The 24,178-nt window shown below is 38.0% G+C and overlaps 1 protein-coding gene across 5 annotated transcripts in view; it reads left to right on the top strand.

Moving 5' to 3' along the window:
- The window catches only part of pkp4 (plakophilin 4), an 85,172-nt gene that overhangs the window by 13,852 nt on the left and 47,142 nt on the right, over nucleotides 1-24,178 (top strand). For all 5 annotated transcript variants that reach the window (XM_008403998.2, XM_008404001.2, XM_008404000.2 and 2 more), the window contains exons 2-3: nucleotides 5,413-5,546; nucleotides 18,853-18,965. In XM_008403998.2, coding sequence (XP_008402220.1) covers nucleotides 5,418-5,546; nucleotides 18,853-18,965 — 242 coding nt within the window. In that variant the 5' untranslated portion in view covers nucleotides 5,413-5,417. The remainder of the gene's footprint in view (nucleotides 1-5,412; nucleotides 5,547-18,852; nucleotides 18,966-24,178) is intronic.

Raw genomic sequence — 24,178 nt, 5'->3', positions numbered from 1 at the left:
TCACAACTGATTTGTTGTAGAATCTAAAATTTTGTTGTAGAGAAGCTATTTTAGCAGCACTGGTAGAAATATTAACTTTTTTATATTTGAAAGTGATATAATGTAAGAATCGCTTTAACATTTTTTAGATAAAAGAAATATATTTTCAAACTGATTCCTAGCACAGATTTCTCAATGAACTTTTCATGTGGACGTGTTTTGTTTGAATTTGTTTTGAACAGGCATGTTTTTATCAGTCGGTTTTTCAGTGTCAGTCATGTTCTTTAAGACAAATCTTCCATGTTAAAAGATAATAAGAGTAATTGATTTATCTCGGGGAACTGTACGTCTTCAGCTGACAGAGCCTAATTTCTTTGACAGACATACAAAAGGCAAAAAGTGAGTTTATAAATGTACTGTTTAAAATCCAGCTAGTTTTCCTTTTTGGATTTCTAAAAGTAACGTCTTCTTAGAATTGTGAGTATTTCTGCCATTAACTTTGTTGTCCAACCACTGTATATGTTTGTAAACTTCTGTACACACAGTCTTCAGTCTGTAAATCAGTATGAGCTACTTTGCTTTTGCAGTAAAAATCCTGAACTAAATGTTTCTCCTCACAGAAGTGACCCATATTTCTGTGCTATCTAGAAATCCCTGTAATAGATTCGGCTTTGAGCCCTCTTGGTACCTCTCCACAGGCTTTGCACACCTGAGTGTGAGCAGTTTATCCCGTACTTTGCAGACCTCAGGATTACTCAGTCTGAATTACAAGTGTCAGTGGGCCGCCATCTTCACTTCTCCCACTCTTTGATGCAAAAGTGTGGATTTTGGTTAAACCATTTAAAGGAAACTGGTATAGCCTAATCTCACTGTGGTTTTTGCTTCTTGCTATCAGAAAGGTTATAATTGATAGGACCATGTTTGACAAAAACTGCATACAAATTGTCTTGTTGCTCTTAGTTTGCAGACCCATCAAATAGTATTTCATATAAAACCTAACATCCATAGGGAGATAATTGTTTATGTAGCTGCTTCTTACAAGTTCTTACTTTTTATTGTTTTGGGAGAAGGAGTCTTATTGGAGTCTTCGTGTTCAACATGTACACAGACCATACAAAATGTATTTCTTTTAAAACCAGATGTGTTTGAAGGTAAACTCTGATGTAAAAGAAAATGATTAAGTAGTACTTTGTGCATAATGTTTAAGGATGCTGCATCTCTGGTCCAATAGTAAAACTCATTTGTCTACATAAAAAAAGTGATTTCAAGTTTATGCAGTTGTAATGTTGAGTACGATCACTTTCCTTGTTTGATGTTATCCTAAATCTGCTTTCTGTTCTCTGATTTTTTTTTCTCCCCTTCTGTTTATCTTCTGTCTTTCTGCGTTACACTTAATATAAACATGAGGGTGTTATATAACTCCTCCTGTAAAGCATGGTGCCTGCTGGACAGGATGCAGGCATGTGAGTTAAATACAGCATCAAGTTAAGGCTTCTTGCCTTGAGTCATTATTTTTTTAGCTTTATGTAGAACCATAATGTCTTACAGTAACTGAGTCAACCTTGAACTCTTCTGTATAAATGTTGTCCAGCAACAGATGTGAAATCATTCAGTAACTGAGACTTGGCATGAAAATGGTCATTGATGTAAGTTTGAAAATCTGAGCCATAATCTAAACTGGAATGACTAAAAATATGCTGCAAATAATCTTTTCCCCAAACTGCACACCTCCACCTGATTTATGTGGCGTGTACAGATTTTTAAAGTGTTCTGCTTATAAAAAAGACTCACAAACCTCAATGAAATTAAGCAACATTGAAAAAAGAAGAGTCAGCCAGACTTCCTCAATATCACTGTAGGGGCATGATTGGGTGATTCAGAGGGTTTCTCATCTTATTGCTGGCAATGAGGGTTTTTCATGTTGTCACATGATAAGGTATTCAGATTTTTCACTCCTGCTTATGCACTTAGGCTCTAGTTTTAATAAATGTCACTGTTATAGTAGTTTAAATGCTCCTGATGATATAACTTCAACATTTTTAGAGCCAAAATGTTTTGGATGTGAACATGCAACACAGTGTACTTTCAGTATACCTTGACTGTACTTTCACCTTGAAAGAGCAGTTTTTCATGCTTTGGAACAATAAATCTGTCATTCACCTAAGTGTTCGGCGCTGGCCGAGATTCGCCTGGGGTGAAATGTGCACACTGACCTGCTTCGTGCTGCAATACTCTCTGTTTTAGTATTGCATCTAAACTCATTCTCTCCTTTTCTCCTTAAAGGTAATGTTTCATGTTTGTATGTGTGCATGCAAACATGACCTGTAGTACAACTTATGTTTAATGCCAAAGTGCTCTGTGAAAACACTGATGCAAGACACAGTTGGGACATAATGAGCGTCAGATTTGTTCTTAAATGTGAGTGTCTGTGGTAGAGTTTAGACTTTCAGAGCTCCATCTTTCACACTGATCTTGGCAGGATTTTACATGTTCTAGAATGAGTTTTGTACTACTATACTTCTTTTTCTCTTGCTAACAACATCTGCTACATTTCTTCTAGGTTGGAAGACAGTTTTGTAGAAAAAGTGGTTGTATAAGGAGCTCATGGGAGTGGCCAAGTCTGAGGTCAGCACTTCAGATCATGTGATTCAGCTAGTTAGGGTGGGGTCAGACTAAGACTTTTCTTAGGAGACTTGAGAGACAGAGGATTATTTCACTATAAAAGGGAGATTTAAATAGTATCTGTGAACTCGATGCTTATTATTATACCACATTGACTAAAGAGACAAATATGTCACTGAATAAAAAATTTGCTTGTCATTTTCAGTCGTCTTCGCTCTTAGTATTAGTTTATTGCTTTGTTAGAAGAAGTAGCTGTGATGTTTTGACCAGAATGAGGTGACGTTTACGCTGAGAAATGCACACGGTGATCCCGAGACATTAATCTAATGACATCCTTGAAACCTGAACATACTGGACTTACTTCGCAGCTCCTTACCTACTTCTATCTCTCGTGTTTACTGCGTAAACTGTGGAAGTGTTTTCAGTAAGGTTTTCTCCCCTCTGTGTTAGGGGTGAACTGCGAAAAAAAATGTTGCAGAACAAGTGTGCTGGGTCTGTCAGACTCCGGTAATCTTGCAGTCGCATTTTTGTTTTCATTTCCATTTTGAAGAAACGAAGAGGCTGAAACTAAGGGGCCACAATTATTCAAGTTCTGATAAGATCGGAAATATTAGAGGTAGGTTTAGTCACACTTTATTTTTCTTTGCTTAATAGTGCCTTCTGGATATATCCACTCTTCATTCTTTTTGTTTTGTTATATTTGTATTTAGTCTTCATGCAGAGTGTCCCCAATTTTAAGTTCAACTTTAGACTAAATATTTAGTGTATGTCTTTTCCTTTTATGTTGCAGCATTTTTTTGGCATATGTCATGTCACAGAAAGGTCATGGCTGGTAATAGTTATTTTTTCTGGTGACATAAATAGCATTAGCCATGACTGTGCTTATCCACCAGCTTAGGATATGTTAACAGTATTATTATGATGATTTAAAACAAGAACACACAACATAATCCAAGTGATTCCAAGTAAAGCTACAATTTCACAAAGCTGTTAAGATAACATAATGTCTATACTTTATATGTATTGTTATTCTGGTTTTGAGCTGACAGCTAAAACAGTACAGGTACAACTCAGTCAATTAGAATGACATCTAAAAGTTTGTTTATTTCAGTAATTAAATTTTTAAAAAATTATTTTTTTAATTTGAGATATTTAAATTATATTTCCAATAGGGGTGCACCAATTTCCTTCATTTTGGGAGATCGGCGATCAGCCGATTTTTACATGTGAAGCCGATCTTCTCCACCGATGTTATCAACCTCGGCAAAGGTCTAAAAATCAACCACTGTGCTTTTCTTTTCTCACTTGAGAAAGATTTGACTGACAAACTGGCCAACCAGGTCATGTCTGCACATTTACAGTTAACAATAGTCACCCCATTGTTGCCAATTAGGCAACCTTCTTGATACTGAGCAACATTTCAGATTGATAATCGGCAATCGGCCAGAAAACTGCAATCGGTGCACCAATAATATCTCCTTGTTGGAAATAGTTTTTGTCTATTTTTGATGTTTTTAAATCTTGTGGTTGACTGGTCGATTAAACCATACTTCATCACTGCATAACTCCCTTGACCCATGAAATCAGATGGCCTGTACACAAGTCATAATGCAGAAGTCAGGGGTGTTTACAGACCTCTGCCCCCTTACAGCATCGGGTCTTTCATAAAACACATGAAGTCATCTAAAAGGCGACTTCATCCTGTCTTGAAGTGTTTGGTGAAAGTGATATTGTTTTGTCCTTCGGTTTGACTCAAGAAAAAATATTGTCCACCTTAACTAAGCTGACTTTATTCTTGGTCAGCCCTATCTGTTGTTCCCCCTTGCTTAGTTTTCTGGAAATGAATTACTATGTCTGTTGAGTCAAAAGCTGCAGTGGAAGTGGGAGGGTTCTGGGTGCTGCAAAACTATGAATGAACAAATCGATCTGGGATGCAGACATATTCTCCATAGACCAAACCACTCAGCAGTAGCACAACATCAATCTGTCACTCTAGAGCCGGGCTGGCACCTGACCCCAGGACACCACACACACCTTGAATAACCTGGACTGTTTTAGGTGACAGGCACGGGAGTCACATTTCTTCTGAGTGTCTGGAGATCTTTAATGTGCTACATTGCTTGTCAATAACAGTAGATTAATCTCATTAGATTTTTACTACTATGTCTTGGTGCTCCTAATAAATCTGGATCTACCTGGAGCAGAGATTCCTGGACTGTCTCTGTCAGCAGTTGATGGTGGACTAATGAGACCATCACTATTCATTCTGCTTTCCTCGACTGGGAGATAGAGAGCCAAGAAAAGAACACCTGATCTCCTTGCTTTTGCTGTTTTTACTCTTGTTCATCTTCTGCCACCTCTACACTGCATCAATGTGCAAACATGCACATCATTACCTCTTCCATCCCTATGCTAGAATAGCCTCAGTTAAGCTCATTTTCCATCATTTGTGTTGTATTTGTTGTGTGATTCTAATTCCCTATCAATCAGTGTTAAAGTTGTATGCTGTTTGATAGCCATATGGCACTGATTTGCAATGTCAGAGACATAAAACACTGACAGTCCTCCTCTCGTCAGGCCATATGGCATGCGTGGGTGTGTGTTTGTGTATGCATTGGTATGGTGTGTGACCACTAATGGTCAACTCTCAGCATCACTTGCCAGTGTATAACAGGGATGGGTTGGTTTTAAGTCAAATTTATGAGGGAAGTGTGTTTGCACAGGCTTGCACACATTCTGTTCTGTGTAGAAGCTTCGGAGCGGAGTGCCTGCGTTGACCACAGCGTTGTGTGTTTATGTATGTCTGTTCAGGAGGAATGCCAGCTCCTGAGCAGAGCCCAGTGACGGAGGAGGGGCTTCTGCTGACCATCCGTGACAGTTCAGCTGGCCGCAAAATGGAGACCAACAACACGGCCAATAACATCCTGGCCTCCGTCAAAGAACAGGTGTGTTTTTTTCTTTTTCTTTTTCAGCCTTACAGTCTGTTTGAGTCACTTTTTATCATAAGAGATAAAACATATCTCACACTATGAATCATTAGTGTACGGTGGCATTTATTGGCTGTTATACTGCTAGTGACTCACACATTTTGTAATGTGCATTTTCTTCTAATTTATAGGTAATGTTTCACTATGACTACATGAAGTTTACAAGAAACACACCCATTTTCAGTTTTTATGGGAGTGAAATCGGGACTGTTTGATGGACATTCCAAACACTGACTTGACTGTCCTTTAGCTTCCTAGCTAATTTTGTGATAATGTCTATTTGGAGAACCCTTTTGTGCCCAAACTTTAACTTGAATGATTTATTGAGGTGCTGCTTTAATATTTCCACATAATGTAGTGCCATTTATTTTCTGAACTGCTGCAGTCCCCGTGCACATGATTCTGCCACCCTCCTAGTTCACACTACACAGATTATTTAAATTCCTACAATAGCACTCATCTAAGATTAATTTGTTTCTCCTAAAAATCTGAAGTGGACCCAGCTTGACTCAGGATATTGTTTGTTTACGCCCTGCAGCTGAGGTCTGGCTTGTATCAGTGGATGACCAGGAAGCTCAGCTGTAGCAGCATTTCAGAGCTTGAGCTTGACGTGACCTCTGATTCGCTCCATTTCTGCCTCCCTCTTTGTGATTCATGTACACTCCCCTTGGTCTTGCACACACATGCACACATGACACACACACTTTCCTTTCCTTTCTGGAATTAAGATGGTCTTCTATGTTCCTGAAATTTCCTCTCTGGATATTGTCCAGAAAAAAAACTTTTGTTCATTGTTTTACATTTTAATTCTATTATTTCATGCTTATTTAAATAAACTTTTTGAAAGTCACCTAAACTATACTGTATAATAAGTTTTACTTTATCAATAATCTATTTTCAGCCTTAAGACCCATATAGATTTACTGCTGGAAAGTTATTGTTTCCACAAGCAAGGAAGGGGAAGTGGGGAGCACCTGTCCATGTCACGTCCTTCCTTAGAGTATTTGAGTATTTCTCAGTTGCTCGTCCGGTTCGAGCAGATATCCATGCAGGCAAGCAGGAAGAGCAAGTAGTCTGCCTGAACTGTTGCTTTTCTGAATGACTCTCTGACTCACTGGTAGGAGCTATGCTTTAAAGATAATTGCTATTGGAACAGTTGAGACAGTAAGATGATCGTTCTTGTGTGTTTGGCCAGAGCGGAGTTGGACAGGAAAATAAAAGGGTGAGTAGAAAGGAAAACTTGTGAGAGGTCACTCTTGGCAAATGTGAGAATGTTTTTTCCTCTCTGCCTTAATGGTTTTCCTGTGATTGTTGAGGAGACCTTCCAGGGATTGCTCTGTTGATGTAAACATGTAGGACCGCTTTGCCAAAGGCCATTTGTGTTTTAAGAGCACAAGCTTAAAATGACTAGCTTCTTAGTTCAGTTGTTCCTTTTTCTTCTCTTTCTTTTTGCCTGATCATCAGTAAAATTCCTTCCCTGTAATTTCCTTACCAATCCCTTCTTTTGGTCTGCTTTTCTTTCTTTTTGTTTCAAAGTCCTGTTTCAATAACTGTTGTAGTAACAGTTGCTCAAGGCTTGCCAAGAAGCCCAAACAAGGATAGATTCACCAGCATACTATGGTTTCCTTCTCACAGAGTGATCCTTTGCTTGGACATGTCAGACAGGGAATGTCTCCTTTCCTCCTTATGGGAGTCACATTCACGATGATTTCAAGCAAGCCTATTTTAAATGTTTAATATTCAGGGCATTTCTTGCTGAACACTACTTTTTTTTCCTTTCACAGTGCCTCATATTTTTCCATTATAATCATTAATGGATTGCATTATGTTTCAGAATTAACTTTGAAAATTCTTTTTTTAGTACTTGGTGTCCTGATGAAACTTAAGTCAGCTGTAAGGGGTTTCTTATGGATAATCAAGGAGCTGGTAGTTTCTATCTCTTTGATCTTAAGTGTAATTAAAGCTGTGTAGTGAAAGTTGTGGCTGTAAAAATATTAATTTTGAACGACTATTTCATGTGGATTCAGTCTTTATGACTCATCTTTCTTGTCTAAGCATTTAATTTGTTGTCATTCAAATTATCTATCTTTCTTGGTTTGTGTTTTTAACATATGGTACATGTGCATTTAATAGATGGTAATATAGTGTGCATCTCAATAAACCAGTTATTTCAGGAGTTCAATTAAAATATTTGGTTTACTAGAATTATTTCTAACTACATGCTTGAATCGTGAGAATGAGATTCTTTTTTAAGACCTGTTAAAAATTCTTAAAATTGAGAAGTTTACAAAAAAATCTTTCAGTTTGGTCAAATTGTCTTTGTATTTATTTATTTTTTTTATACATTTAATGACCTGGGTCAAATATTTTTGGTCTTCTTTTACAATTTTGTGACAAATATTTGCTGGGAATTTGGCCCATTCTTTCTGACATAACTGAGGTAATTAAGTCAGGTTTGTTGGCATCTAGAGTTTTCGGGTTGCCAGTCCAAAACATTGTCTCCATTGTCCGTATGCCTTTTTGTAGTTTATTTGGTGATATGCTTAGGGCTGTTATTTGGAAGACCCATATGTGCATCATTTCGGATCACAAATGTTTCTACAAAGATTATCTTTAATTGTGTTTGGTTTACAGTATTATAGATGCCAAATGATTCCTACTCCATTGTAGCATTATATGTAACAGACTTTTGTTATCTAGCCATTGGAAAATGTTATTGCTACAGTAACTTAAGAGAAAATATTATTACACCTACAGAGCCGCTTCTTCTTTTCAACTAGCGATAACACAATGTTATTGAATTTTCTGCTAAGTCTATATTCTTGTAACATAATAAACTTTGGATATTTATCTTCTCCAACCAAAGGACATTGGTTCAATTTCAGAGTAATGGTTCTACTAAATGTTTATTATGATTAGAGTCAGTGCAGGTTAAAGCTACACAATTTATTGAACTGCAGTCATCATTGCTGTTTGAAGCACAAAGGACTGTTTTCATGCAATATCTGAGAAAATGGACTGCAAGGAAATATTATTAGTACCTGGTTTGTTGCTTTTCCTTATTGGCTGTTTTATTTAGGACAGTAACAATTAATGATTAAAATTCATTAAGTCAAATTATCTGCCTCAAAGCTTTGTTAAATTTCGTTTTACTATTTAGTGCACCATGTTCTATCCAGGTGATTATTTGTGTTGCGCAACACTCTCACTTCCGCCTGTGAGTTAACAAATGCTAAGGGCTAGCAACATAACGTCTAACTTTGAAATTTGGTCATTGATTGACCCAATGTAGCCATATGGACAAACCGGAAAATAAATTTTATACCATCCTGGTCTATGTACCGCCACCTGGTACATGGTTGGCGTATATGTTTCTCTGTGTGTGAAGAAGGTGCCAAATCCTGTCACTCAAAAATGGGAAACATGGACAAAAAAGCTATTAATGGCTGGGCAAAGTGAACCTTCATTTATTAAATTGACTGAATATGAATACATAAACAAAAATCTGGAGTATAGACATCTTTTTTTAAAATAAGTTTCTTTGATAACCTGCTTCTTCATTAATAAATAGAATGTAATTTAGGATTTTTGTGTAATTATTGCCCAGGTTAACTTAAAAAGTGAGCTATTGTTACGTGTTAACTTTCTAAACTACAGAGAAGAAATTGTTAGAGATGCACAAATATAAAAAATTGGACCGATGTTGAAATGCAGTATTAATACATTAAAAGTATTATCTGAACATTATGAAACTATGTAGAAACAGGGAAAGTTGGTAAAGCTATCACCCTGTGAAGTATCACCATTCCTGTCCAAGTGCATCTCTGCATAAAACATGGCGACACTTCGTGCACAGCACTGTATTGAAGTGCATGGTTTACGCAGGCTCTGTTGCAGCTTGGTTTTGTTCATTTGCTTATTATTAATATTGCTTTGTACATTGTAACTTTGTACACATCACGGTAATGCTCATGATATTCCGCAGTTTAACGTAAAAACCTTTGCTATTTGTTACCTTGTCTGGAATTTGATGGTCCTAATTTTTCTCAAAAAGCACCTTTCTCTGACAGCCAAAAGTCTGAAAACTGAGTGGACAGGTTGCTGGACCTTGGGGTAAAAATGTTTTTTTCCTTCTTCTCTGAAATAAAATTCTACCCACTCAGAGTCCAAGAGTTGTCTTCATCATATTTTGCTGTGAAAGTTATTTTCAGACTTCAGTCAGACCCTCTTGCACCTTTATTCCTCTACTGTAAAGCCATACTACTGTAAGATATGCAGCCACTGCTTTTTGGACCTTTCTCAAAAAACAAAAAAAATATGTCGTATGGATTTTTTGGAGTCTAAAACCCAGTGATGCACTTTAGCTTTCATGGTACCCTTCTGTAAGTTTCAAGTTCCATTGAGAGACGAGTACCCCGCATAATCAGAGATGCAGGCTTTTGAACTGAGAGCTCACAGCCAGCTATATAGTCTATTTTCTTTTCAGCTTGCAGGACATGGTGTCCACCAGAACAAAATATTTCCAATCATTTGAACAGCTTTGTTCCATCTTAAATCAATATCATCCCAGAAAAGATGCTAATGATCAGCGTGTTAATATTTGGAATCTTTCTTGTGTGATATGGTTTTAAAAAAGTATCTTGCTGACGGAAGAATGAACTGTATGCACTGAGAGTGATTGAGTGATATGAGAGCTTTAGGATTAAGGGTTTTTAGCATTGATTTTCTGCTATGTTAGGTTCCCGAACTGACTTACTCCAAGTTCCCTGGACCAAAAATGTCAGATTTTGGGCAATTTATTGCGTTCTGTTTATTACATTGTACACAACAATCCAACTGTTTCGGGACTGGGGCTGTCCGTACTTGTTCTGTTCTTTAGTTCATGTAATTATGTATTGGATCATGTATTTGCATATATAATGCAGTTACTATTTCTATTTACCATTCATAAATGAGGCACCTTTAGTGCCACAGTCCATCAGCAGCTGCCTATTAACACCCACATTAATTTAGGAAATAGATGGTTCAACGTTGGACCTCAAAGGGGTTTTTAATCTATTCAGTAGTTTTGGCTCTTGAGCGAATCCTTTTAAATCCACCATGCAGGCATCAGTGCCTAGGAGGTCATTTCATTTAAGAGCATTCCAGTGATGACTTTGACCTATTAACTGCTTTCAAATGCATTTTGCACAAGAAAATTGGCTTCAGGAATCAAAGGCCCTTCAGTTTTTCTAGCTTTTATATCGTCCACAAAAAGTCCTACTTAATGTGCACTTAGTGTCTATAGTAGTCCTCCAGGGTTTCTTTTTCACATGGGTTAATATACACATCCTCATTATGCTGGGAAAACTCAGAGGAACAGGAGCTAGTGAAGAAGCTTTTGTCTTTTTGAAAACCAACATCCTAATTGAGCGTTAACTACTATGTCCTTCAACTTTTTCTTATTTTCATGTTACAATCACAAAGGTTGATACATTTTTATTTTGTTTGTATGTGGTAGTTTTATGACCTATCACAATTTTTTTCAATCAGATAAATTTGTATTCAAGCCTCTATACTTTCATATTTCTAAATAAAATCCAATTTTAATAAATTACTGAGATTAAATGGCTACAATTCAGTCTCAGCATAAATAGTAGGGGCAAGACGACTTTTAATCGCAACATAAACAGGCAGAAGAAGGTGTTCTTACCAGATGAGACCAAAAAATAAATCATTGAGCTTTCACCTAAAATTACATATCTTTGAGGCTTGACAAAATGTGAAAAAACTGAAGGGGAGTGAGCATCTTTGGGGGTCTCTTAAAGGCTGCTACACACACAAAAGCAGTTTGAAGTTTCTTTTTTGTTTGTGACAGTGCCACATAATCTGTTCTCTACATTTTTTTGTCAATGTTTTCTGAGCTCAGTCTTCCTATATTTTTACAGCGCACGCCTGCAAAAATTAATTGCTTAATTTTCAAAAATGGTATCACCTTACCTGTTAAATTAAACAATTGTTTGAAAAAGAATAACCCATCTAATATTTTATGCAGACCTTTTAGGCCATTAACTTCAGAAACATGTGTTTTGTCTGTTTCTATCTGCCGAGAGAGCTGTGGCTGTAGACACATCTACACATCTGGCCCAGCTGGGAAAATGGCCTCTCACTAAGGACTCACTCTGGTGTCTCAGCGCAACGCCTCACAATAAAACACACCACACTGGAAATTTCCTTCTTTGAGTCAATTGCACATGAGCAGCTTGTGTACCTCTTGGCATTCCCTGACAAACTGGAGCCAGACTTTTTGACCCCGTTTTCTCCTGCGTTAGGCATAGACTGATACAGAATGTTCTGTACACACTCAAGAACTGATGGAAATGTTGCTTTCATTGTTGCATCTTTTAGGTTCTGTTTAAAGCTCCGTTGTGCTGGCTAAAATATGACACACTTGAGATAACCATACAAGCCTTCATCTTGTTTTAATGAAGCCAAGTTCACCTTTGTCTGAATGACCTAGGTAAAGGAGTTATTAGTTTGGGTCAAGGTAAAGGCTCGAGGCAGTTATGTTGCTACTTTGCATTTCCATGCCATAAGAGCGGCAGGCAGGGTGAGTTCTCTCTACAGGCGTTGGTGCCTGTTCCACTTCCATAGGCGAAATAAGAACTCTAATTACAATCGACTAGTGATTTTCTCCAGTCCTGAGGGTTTTATCTCCCTTCCTCTGCGTGCCGCTGCCGCTGTGACACAGGCAAGGAGAAATCTAGAGGCATACAAATTCTGGCCTCGATTATAGTCATAAAAATGGAAGCCTGGCTCCGAGCAATTACCCCATGGGGGAGCAGAGTATTAGAGGGAGGGGGTGAGGCATATTCATAGGTGAGAGATGCAGGTGAAGGAGAGTGCTCAGATACAGAAAGAAAAGACAAAAACGCTCGGATATGTGAAAAGGACATACTTAGACTGTAGCTATGACGGAGAGAGTCAGAGACTGTCACCTGTGAATAGTTTGTGAGAAGAGGCTCTCAGTGCAGCTGAAAACAGAAAATAGAAGAAGAGAGCAGAGGAGGATCTCCTTTCAATGTGACATAAAGTCAAAGGAGCGGCACTCTAGCCTGACATGATGCGCTGTCGCTTTAAACACAGCCATGGGAGCACTGCCCTCAACTAGCCTGCTAATACTCATCAGCGTCACTGTCATCATCATCATCATTATAACTGTAATCATTGGCACTGTCAACACCAGGCACAGAGGAAGCAGTCTTTGGAGAGCAAGAGTTGTCCTCTTCATACAGATGTGTGGAGTTTAGTGAAACCTCCTGTTTTGAATCACTACTAAGGGTTATGTCTCCACATCACCTTTTACCCACTGTAAATGTCTTTCAGATGATTTTCTCTAAATGACTGATCTTTAGGTAATCACACAAGAGCAATCTCTGTTCACTACATTGGTCTCTCGATTGACAATCTCTACAGTGTTCACTCTTCTCATTATTGCCCAGAGCAACTTTCTTTTTGTCTGACACAACACTATTGATCTTTCAGTGGAATTGTATGTTCACTGGTGTACAAGATTTGTTCTGGCTGTGTGGATTCACTGCTTCACCTTATAAGGCGTTTTCCTCCCGTCGAGGAGTTATGGATTCAGTTGGTCCTATTAACTGGATTAATGTCTCGGAATTTTGATTAGTAGTATAAACACTTTTTTATATCATTATAATAACAAAAAAGGAAGAACAAGTCTAGTTCAAAAGTTAGCTTTAAAAACAAAAAGTACAAATATTCCGATTTTGAAAGGCAACAAAATGCTTTTGTATACTAAACTGCTTTGACAATTTGATCTGTTTTCTTCCATAAAACACCAATTATTTGGGCTCCGCTTTTATATTAGCGGCAGAGCTCTAGGGAGAAAGACCCAGCTTATTGTATACAGATGAGGCATACCATTATTGCCACTGAGAGGTGGAATGAGTAACACTGATTTTCTCTTCATCACGGCACCTCCTGGGGGGTGGGTAAAGCAACTTACCAATGAGGATATAACAGTTCACTTTATATTAAAGCTAACAATAAGCTACATAGAAGGAAGTTCGTGTTCCTCGTCTCCAGACACCACTATCTGTCACCTTTAGAGGTCTAGCGCAGTTCATGCCTCAGAGGGCCAGAACTGTTTTTGCGGTATATAGAGGAAGGACACATTATTTGCTGGCCATTACTTTATTCTTGATCTTCTATAAATTTGTGAGGCCTTCATAGATTATCTAAATTTATCAACATCATAATTTGTAAATACTCTCTGAGAAAGTTGATTGTTTTTGAGGCATAAGTGCAAATAAATGTATGTTGAAATTTAGAAAGTGGACTGAAATGTCCTACTGTTTTGCCATTTTGCCTAACCCAATCAGATCTCATTTAGTGATGTCATCCTGGAGGAGGGAAGGTAAAAATTTTTTACACAGCATTAATTTCTTTACAAAAATTGGAAGTTTTTGTTGAATGTGTTCATAAAAACATGGTTTTTCTTTACCCTCCCACTCAGGCAGTCTTTGTTGTTGACAGTCTTTCACAGCGTTGTCATTCTCTTTTGTGCTATGAACTACACTAGAGATGACAGCTCCTTTAATAGCATCCACCACATATGTCATTCCTGAATGACACTTTAATTGTTAATCTAAAATGAAATTGGAAACCTCCTTTTTACACCTTATTTTAGTGGGTCATTTTTGAAGATCCATGTTGAGTTGACTCAGTTTGAGTAATAACAGGTCTGAAATGTTTTTAAATACCCAACATCAGAGGAAAATAACACAAACACATTTTTGGGTAAAGTGGTTCTCTTGTAAAGCAACAGAAGACCTGTTAAAAAGGTAGAGAAATTAGGGGATTTGGACTATTGCTTGTTAATAAAGCTGGTTAGAGCCTGTTGATCATAAATTTCATTATAATTTAAAAATAATTTAAATATTGATCCAATGAACAGATGTTTTGTTAAAAAAAGATGCTAGAATGTATCACACTCAAATACCTTTCATAAATAGATTGATCATAGGCCAGCCTCTTTTTACTAACTGAGAGTCTACATTTGGTGGAGAAGGCTTGTGAAACCTCCCATCATCCAAAAAAAAAAAAAAAAGGTGACTGAAAAAAAAAATAGGTGTGACTGTATGCAGCTTTCCTAAATAATTACAATGCCTGGTTCCTCCAGGTCTACTCCAACAGCCTGCTCCAAGGCTTGTTGTCTTCTTTCACCCCTAAGGCCGACTTTTCCGTGTCTCTGCTGCTGCAGGCATCCTTTAACCTCTGCTGTCATTCTCCTACTGTGCAGCAGTTTCTGTCTCTGGCTGGAATTTCCTTGCATCACTGCAGTGGGGGTGCAGAGCTGTCAGGCCTCATTGCCACTTAATGAACAAACAAATTTCTGTTAGATTCTTCGGTTAAGTGGGAAAGCCATCTGCACCAGTTATGCTGAATGGATTCGTATATCACAAATGAGCTCCCATCTTGAGTTTGTTCCAGTTGATGATCAGGTCAGTTTTAGACATTGTTTATATGTCTGTCGTTTTGTCATGTTGTTGATCATGCTACTCTCAAAATCCACTTCTACACACCTTACAATATTATTGACAAACTTAACAGTAATCATTCTGTATTAAAGTAAGAACCTGCCACTTTCAGGAGAAGAAAGCCGGACAAACAGAGAAATTAGGCAATTTATCTACCTAATGGTTTAAAGTGGGTATCTAAGCAGTAGTTCCTATGCTGTAGTTAAGTTCCTAGCGTGAGCAGCAAAGATCTCGGGGGATGCAAGTTGTAGTTCAGCATGCTAGAACTACAACTAAACTAAAACAGAATTGAGAAGAGAATTAAAAAGCAAATAGGTGACACAATGTGGTTTTGTTTACAATTAAGTTATGCCTGAAGACGAGATCGTTCACTACAGTGAGACCAACAAGTAAATACAAAGCCACAAGTTAACTTCTGCTTTTATCTCTGCAACACAGAGCTTTTTCACAGTTTTTATGGAGGTTGAACTTCTTTTGATCACCCTCTAAAGCAAAATGTTATTGATTTATTTATTTTTTTCCTAATTGTAAAAACCTCAAAATAAGCATTTTAATACCTTTTTAGTATTAGGTCCACATTTGGAAATAAGTGTATTATTCACTTGATAAACCTGCACTATAATATTCTAAATTATTGTTTTAACCAAAAATATTAAATGATTAAATACATAGTACTGAAGGTTGCCCACTAAAGAGAGAGTTGGGGGGAGGGCTGAATGCATTCAGTTTAGTTATGACACCTACATTGTTATATAGGCCAGAACCTTTTTTTAACTTCTGTTCATGGTTTCAAATAAAAAAATTATGCCATCTTATTTAAAATGGCAGTAAGCGTTATGTCAAATATGTATTAAAATATCTACAACTGTAAATTGGAAAAGTCCACTCATGTAATGAAAAGAAATGGTGTACACACAATGTTAATAAATTATGCTTTGAGGTTATATTTAGGACAATGAGTAGTTTTCTGCATATCAGTCATTCTCGATGTTTATTTTCAGTGTGCATTTCGACTGCTTTATGTTCTGAAACAATATTTCCAATTAGCATTTTTTTTGGTGTTTGACAATCTTGTTGCATAATGGAAATATATTGCCTTCATTTGTGTATATAGGAGGACATTGGTCTTCCTGAATTAATGTAAAGTAGATGTACATCATTTTGGACGAGTGCGTGTTGAGCTTCTCTCGTGAATGCTGAAGCAGCAGTGGGCAGAAACCACTTCAGGCGCTGCAGATGGGTCATGTGTTGTCAGCAGCGCCCATAGAAAAGACAGGGGGAGTGTACGTGTTTCTAGTTTGATCTACTGCCATGTGTCATCTTTCTTTAGGGCCTGTCAAAGGACACAAGAGGACAGGATCTGATTCAGCTCTGGAACTGCTGGCAAATCATGCCCAACAGGCTCATTGTAATGGCAAATAAAGGCATTTTGGGGCCTTGTCGCTGCAGGAAAGCCTCTAACCTATTGCCACTTTTCTCTTTCTCTCTGCCGATGCTATGACTGGTTCGAACCAAGACTGGACTTGCAATGGTTGGGTCAGCATTTTGCTTATTACTTCTAGGCTTAGCCTGAACTGGTGGTGAGTTATGCTTAAAATCTTTAGTCTTTTGTGTTGAAGTTTGAAAAGTCCATGAGTTAATGAAAAAAATTATACAAATGTATATTTTTGTCACTTTCGTCTTATATATTTTTCAATTTGCATATTAGTCTTAACGTTTGGGTCAGGGAGAGGCTAAAGGTGTGAGGCCTGGATATAATCCTTTATGGCGTAGATGTTACAAACACACATACTACACTCGGCATGAAAGAAAACATGTACTCTTGTTCGGTGTTGATTGAGTCTTGTTCCTTTTTCGTCCTAACGTCAGCAGTCCTCCTATATACTGCAACTGTAGAGAAAATGCTTACATCGGTCAAGTACATCTACAGTTTAGAACTGTAGCTCGGAGAACCGTAGCCAATACATCAAGCAAGACAAAAGGTGTGGAAAATCCAACTCAGTGCAGGAAATTCTGGAACATTCTCCTTTCCTCTTGTTACTACAGAAAATAAACAGATTGGGGGTTTAAGAAATTTGCTTTAGGCTAGAAGGAAATCTAAATATCAAAAGTTAAACTTCCAACACTTACTTGCTAGTCTGAAAGCCAGTAAGTCTCCCATGATGTACAGATATTTTTTTGCTATAGTTCCTGAGAAGATGCAACAGTTGCAATTTATTTTCCTTGCACACACCACAGGCCTGTGTTGAAGTCGCTGGATGTGAGCGGGTGATGTTTTGCCAAACCGCCAATTGGATTATGAGCTTAGAAGAAAGAAGGCATAGAGGTGGCAGGCCTAAGAATAGTGACATTTGCGGGGAACAGCCAATCTCTGAGATCTCACTGTTCAGCTAGGCAGTGTGCTTTTCATTTTGGTGTCTTTTTCCGCAATACATTTGATCTGTTCTCTGGAGTATCTAGTACACATGGTTGTTGTTACCTTGTGCAGTTAATACCATGCTTCAAAACTAACTTGCTCTCATTGCTTGCCCTTTTGCATGATATATGCATTATTTGTGCTGATCTGTCATGTAAAATTCAACTAACAGAAGCTTGCAGTTGCAGCGTGATGAAATGTGGAAATATCCAAGTGGCGTGAACACTTTGGTAAGACACTGAATCCAAGCAGCAGTAGCAGTCCCTTTACGTTAAGAAAACAGGGTGTAGCAGTTTTTCTTCCTGTAAGCTCCCTCTCACTGCAGTCAAGGTTCACATATCGTCAGCTGAAGCAGAGCAAAGGAGAGGTAAGCAGTGGAGAGTATAATGTGGTAGTTTGGGGGAGGGGTGAGGAGTCTGCGATGTGGAGGGGAAGTTTCGGTGCATCCCCAGGGGATCACAGCAGAGGTGTGAAATGTAGGATGGTCTTAGTGATGTAGGGTGACTAAATGTCCTCAGACAGGTCACAAAAGCTGCAGATAGCTGCAGAGTGTGGATGTCTGTTTGTGTATGCTGTCGGCTGTGAATGTAATTGACCGCGGTAATGGTCATTACATGGGACAGCTAAGGATAGCAAGCATAGGAGCGTTCCATCTGTACAGTGAGATATGGTCTTTTTCGCTAGAATATAGGAAAAAAAAATTCTGCCAAATTAGATCCGAGTTGGAATAAAAATGTGCTTCAGATATATGCAAATAAGAGAGAGTGTGTGTGTGTGTGTGTGTGGCATAATTTTTATGTGAACAGAGGACCTTGTGGGTCTTATGAGTGTCATGATGCAGTGCTTGAAGCTAGAGAGCTATGCAAGTAATGGCCTTGCTCATGGTAGGTAATTAGTCAAATGCTGATTCCTCCCCAACTCCCATAGGAACAGCACCATGAAGGCTAAATATCACCCACTAAAGTGGTGCTTATCCCTCTGTGTGGGCTGCAAAAATGACATTATCATATAGGCCACATGAAAGTCTACTTAAGTTTATAAACATTAGATTGTGTATGGATACACGCATACTTTTTAAAAAGTTTTTGGTGAAGAAACTGTTTTATTTGACGCTGAGTGAGTCTCTCACTTAAGGTTCATTTCATCATGTACCTATAAACTACTAGAACACTGTGGGAGCAAGCTCTTACCTGCCTTTACTGTCATTCCCCATTTGTTGTATTTGTCGATGCAACTGCAGAAAGCCCTCTGTTCACATTAATTCAGCCTTGAGTCACATGTTTGTGTTTGTTGTGTTCATGTGCAGGAGCTTCAATTTGAGCGGCTAACCAGGGAGCTGGAAGTGGAGAGGCAGATTGTGGCCAATCAGCTGGAAAGATGCAGACTTGGGGCCGAGTCACCAGGCGCTGGTAGCAGCAGGTAATGAGAAGCTGCGCACACACACACGACACATGGCTTTTCCTTCCTTCACAGCAGACACCACACACTCTAGTGTGTGAAACCTTCTGGTATTATAGAATCGTAATCAGATGATCTCAATTCTATAGTTTTTCTTTTAATTTAATACACATGTGTATGAATTGGTATGCAGTTGGAAGTAAATGTCTTTTTTTTTTTTTGCCTATTCCATCCTAACTGATAGTAAATTTCTAAGTTCCCACTTTATCAGGCACTGCATAATCATCATACCTACTCTGCCTTGAAAAGATGTTCATATTGCTTAAGCCTTTTCACATTTTGTTACATCATAATAAACTTCAATGTATTTTATTGAAAATGCATGCGATAGACCAGCGCGATGTATTGCATCATTTTAATGTGGAAGAAAAAAAATTATGCATGGTTTTGAAAGATGCAGACAATTAGTTGCACATCATTTAATTTGGGGGTATAGGCTGAATAAGTATTTAGGCTAAACATTTTGAAAACCCTGTCTGTCTTTCCTGACTAATTATGCATGCCCTTGTGTTGTTCTGTCAAAATTATAATGAAATGCATTGATGTTTGTGGTTGTAATGTGATGAAATGTACAAAAAACTCCTGGGGTGTGAATACCTTTGCAAGGCACTTTATGTGGCAGTCCATTTTTTTTAGCTCAAGTATGTGAGGTTCATTTGTTATTCTCAGTGTCGTATGTGATATCCTGCTCCAGTAGCCAGTCTGCAGTCTGTTGCTTAACAGGTGTTCTGCTTGTAACTAGTTTAAAAACAGTGTTGCCTTTAAGTTTGAAGGTTGATGCTTCTTTAGTTTTCCCAATTTGACGTTTTGTGTTTGACTCACTGCTAAATATTTCCTAACAACAAAATTTGTCTCTCTTGTTGGCGAGAAAAAACTTTCTTGCCTGTTGCAGTGGAATGCTGTGGAGGGATTTTCTACTCTATATTTTACATTTTGTAAAAACTTAACAATACATTTTTCAGGTTCCTCAATAAAGGCGTTTAAAATGTAGGAACAATGTGACAGACATTTTTTGTGTTTTTGAAAGTAAAAATTTTCAATTGTGTGAAGAGACGCCAAGCCAGTTAAAGGCCTTTCGATGTCCTTACAGACCTGTGCATTCGATGAAGCGTCTGAGCTGAATTCATTGTATAATGGACTATGATACTGCAGGGCTAAAGCTAGATATGTGGCATAATGGCTTTGTGTGATATTTTCTATCTTTGTGATAATAACCCTGATGCCCTGAGGCAGTCCATACTCTCCAGCCTGCACACATGCAGTCTTCACCACTGAGTGTCCATTTCCCCTTTTTTCCTTATTTGAAGAGGGACTGTTTTATAGGTGTGTACTTAAATTCTTTGAAAACAACTTTCAGGCCTTTTATTTGGACTTTGTGTTGTAAAAACTTTGCTTTTAGGGGTGAAGTCTAGAACATTGATCCACATCACTGTTGATAGTTCTTACTAATGTCAATTTTGGGTATCATTTTGGAGTTAGGAAAGCTACAATACCCAATTTGGATTCATGTTGTCTTGTTTGTTTGCATGCGTTTTATTTTTTCAACTCAACAGCTTTAATTAAACATGGCATGCCTGTCAAAGAGACAGAACCACAAGGTGCATGCGATATTTGCCAGTCGTCTGAAGTTAGACAGTTAATTAAGAGGGAAATGACTAAAGCCCATGTCGTCACAGTTTTCTCATAACATCATCACAAGCATACTAACATTGTTTTGAAATATCCTAATTGTGGAGGTAAGCAGCTTAAAATGTCCTCATCAGCAGAACATTAACTTTTAATAAGTTGCTTTTTGTTTTTAAACAATGTAAGCAAAACAGTGCCTGGAATGTTTTTGTATATTTGCAAGATTTGAGTGTCTTTCTAAATGAACACAAATTATCTTTTTTTTTTCCCCAGATAAATAGTAAAGTAAATAGCTGTTTGATAATTACGTTTACCTAGGAAAAATATTTTCTATCTGTATCTAGTATTCTATCTATATCTAGTGCAGGGGTGCCCAAACCTTTTGAGAGCAAGATCTACTTTTTCTCTCACCAGCCACCTGAGATCTACCTCATGACACAAAGACATAAAAATTGCAAATTAAACTTGACTTATTTTATATGCAAATATGCATCAGTTATAGCAGAAATAATAAAGTGACAGAAAACCTAACGCAGTTTCTTCCTCAGTGAGATTCTGACACTGGGAGGAGGTTACTGGTTTCTCAGTCAGAAGCTGGTTGCAAACCTGATGCCAGCAGGTGTCGGTCAGTCATGGTGGATCTGAAATTTGGTTTGATGACCTCAATATGAGAAACTACAGACTGATAGGAGGAACCAAAAAGCCCAGAAAAGGTAAAGGCAAATCTTCGGAAGTCGGGATATAATTAATTTAATTTCACATAATTATTGCGGTAGAATTGGTTAAAACTTAATGAGATATATTTGTACTATTTGATGTTTGTTGTGACGTATACTCACAAACGGACAAGGTAATTAGTCCAAGTTTGTCGTTTATTGAACATTCAGAAACTACAGCAGGTGTAATGAGCCACAGCAAAGGTAAACAAGGTAAACAGACGATCAACTCAAAACCACTCCTACCTTTTTACTTTCTCTTTGTCGTTTAAGTACACCCGTCGCCATGGTAAACGCCTGCGCCAGCAAGCCGAGCAGAGATTATGTTAAAAACACAACATTCAGTCCATTACGATATCAGGTTTCCAGGCTTGATATTTATTCCTCGATTATTAATAAGCCTCTCATGAACACAGTGGTGGTTGAGTAACTAATTTAAACTCCTGCTCTGCTCGTCAGTCGGTCTTTGAGTCGCCTTTTTTTTTTTCTTTTTTTTTTAATTGGACCGAAATGCACTGAATTGTGCAACACCTTGTTGAAACAATAATTACTGAGATTATTAATTTTGACACGTTTCGTTGATTTAAAAAAAATAAAAATATTCTTTTTTAATGACGCTACAAACGTTTAGGATCTTGGTGAATATTTTTGATAAGCCCGCCAGAAGAGGATGTGCTGGTCTCAGCGTCCTGGCGGTGTTAAGATTGTCATCTGCCGAGATCGACTCAAAACCTTCCTCAATCGACCGGTCGATTGTGATCGACGTACTGGGCACCCCTGATCTAGTGGTAGCACTATATCCTATAATGCTGTCGCTAGATTACGCTTTAGAGTTTAGCTTTTGAAATCAGTTAAGCCTCCCACATGTAAATGCTCTTACTTATTCACCAGGGCAAAAGGATCACCTGTAAATCCTATAAGAATACATTTCACACCAGTTACCCATCTTTTGTTGAAGCTACAGAAGGACAAATGAAATGTTCTTCACAGGATATTTGTGTTTGAATAGAGGTCAGCTTTAAAGCTAGAAATCCCATTGACTGGCTTAAAAAGCACAGCAGGACTGCGGCTGAGGTGAGAGGGCACTTAAAGGTTCTGAGAGTCTCTTCATAAAACCTGTAGTTCTGGTAACTAACTTAATTTCTGCAAGAATAAACCCGATGGTCATCAAATATGTTCTCTGTCAAAAAGGTTGAAAATGTTGAAATCCCACTTGGCTATTTGCTCACTAGCAGAGATAATTCATGGGAAATTAAGTGTTTATAAGACAGAGGCTTATTATGCATCTTGACGGTTTTACTTTTAACAGCAGCAGCACCTTTTCCAAGTCTGTGGTCAGCTTTCAGCAGTGGTGGAGAAAGTACTCAAAAAATGTACTTAAGTAAAAGTACAAATACACAGACAAAAATGTACTCAAGTAAAAGTCAAAGTACCACATTAACATTTTACTTAAGTAAAAGTAAAAAAGTACTGGTTTTTAAAAATACTTAAGTATTAAAAGTAAAAGTACTTGCTAATGCATTGCCTAATCACTAATATCATTAAGTGTACCGATCATATGATCATATGCCACAGATAAAGCATGTTTTTATTGCGTTTATTCTGTAACATAGTTTAGACTTAGATATRTGATTCTATGCATCATAATTTCAGGGATGGAAACATCTCGTCTCCTGTCCTAACATAACATGAACTTCACTTTTTTTGCCACACATTTATTTTGAAAGAAATCCAACTGGCAGAGGAGGACATGGAACCAAGGAGCCACGTAGCAGAGTTGTAGTCTGGACCACTGAACCCAAAACCAAATCAAAACCAGCACCCCRTGCTACATGACAATAAAATTAAGTGCACCTATCAAAACTGCTTCTCAAATTGATCTGAAAGATTCACTTTCCCACCTAGATATTAAATACTTAGAGCTGAAATAAATTTAACCAGTATCAATTCAAACTCTTCTTCATTCTGTTTTGCTTTCATCTCTGTGCCACAATACACAGAGGTCTCCTGCCATCCCTAAAAAAATAACACCCTGTGGTTGCCCATATTGCCAATGTCAGAAATAATAATTGTCTGCACCATTAAACATAGCAATTAACAACGCTCAACTATGAACACTGTCCAAGGCCCAATAAGCAAGAAGTAACCAAGCAGGAGGAGCACCGTGACTGTTCTCATCCTCCCTCCTCCTGCAATGTCTGCCACCATGACAGGTGACGAAAACAAAGAGCAATGAGCATGCTCTGCGTTCTTATGTTCTTGTTTTATTTATTCACCAATTAAATATAAAAATATTTTAATGAAATAAAATAGCTACTGCAGTGTACGCAGAGCATTACAAGAACAAAGAACGGCTCTCAGTGAGGCTTCAGCACTATAGGACTTAGTCAAGATCCGTCCAGAAGAATCGGATCGTCCATGAATGTCATATTACAATATTGCACTTTGGTCACAGCATTGTCCCATATCTGCGATATGTCAGTCATCGCAGATGCAACATGTCTCAGTCAATACAGCTAGCTTTGCTAGCATCACGTCCACGGAGCTTACCTTTCTTTAAGCTTTCCTTCCAAGTGACGTTAAAAATTGGACGAAGTCCCCACCGTCTGTGAAAGCGAAGCGTTGCTGATTTTACATGTCGCCATATCTTATTATTTATGTAGCGCTTCCGTACTATTATATTACTGACGATCAGAGGAAACCACTGCGCATGTCTTGGAGCTCCGCGTGCGAATAAAGGTGGAGGCGATGGGTGACAACGGACACGTAAGTCACGTTATTGCTCGGATTTTACGGCGCCACCTTAAATCCCTGAACTTCACATTTTAACGA

Source organism: Poecilia reticulata, linkage group LG2 (genome assembly GCF_000633615.1).
Source record: "Poecilia reticulata strain Guanapo linkage group LG2, Guppy_female_1.0+MT, whole genome shotgun sequence".
Classification (NCBI taxonomy): Eukaryota; Metazoa; Chordata; class Actinopteri; order Cyprinodontiformes; family Poeciliidae; genus Poecilia; species Poecilia reticulata.
Note: the sequence above shows the minus strand (reverse complement) of the source record. Positions and strands in the feature narration are given on the sequence as shown.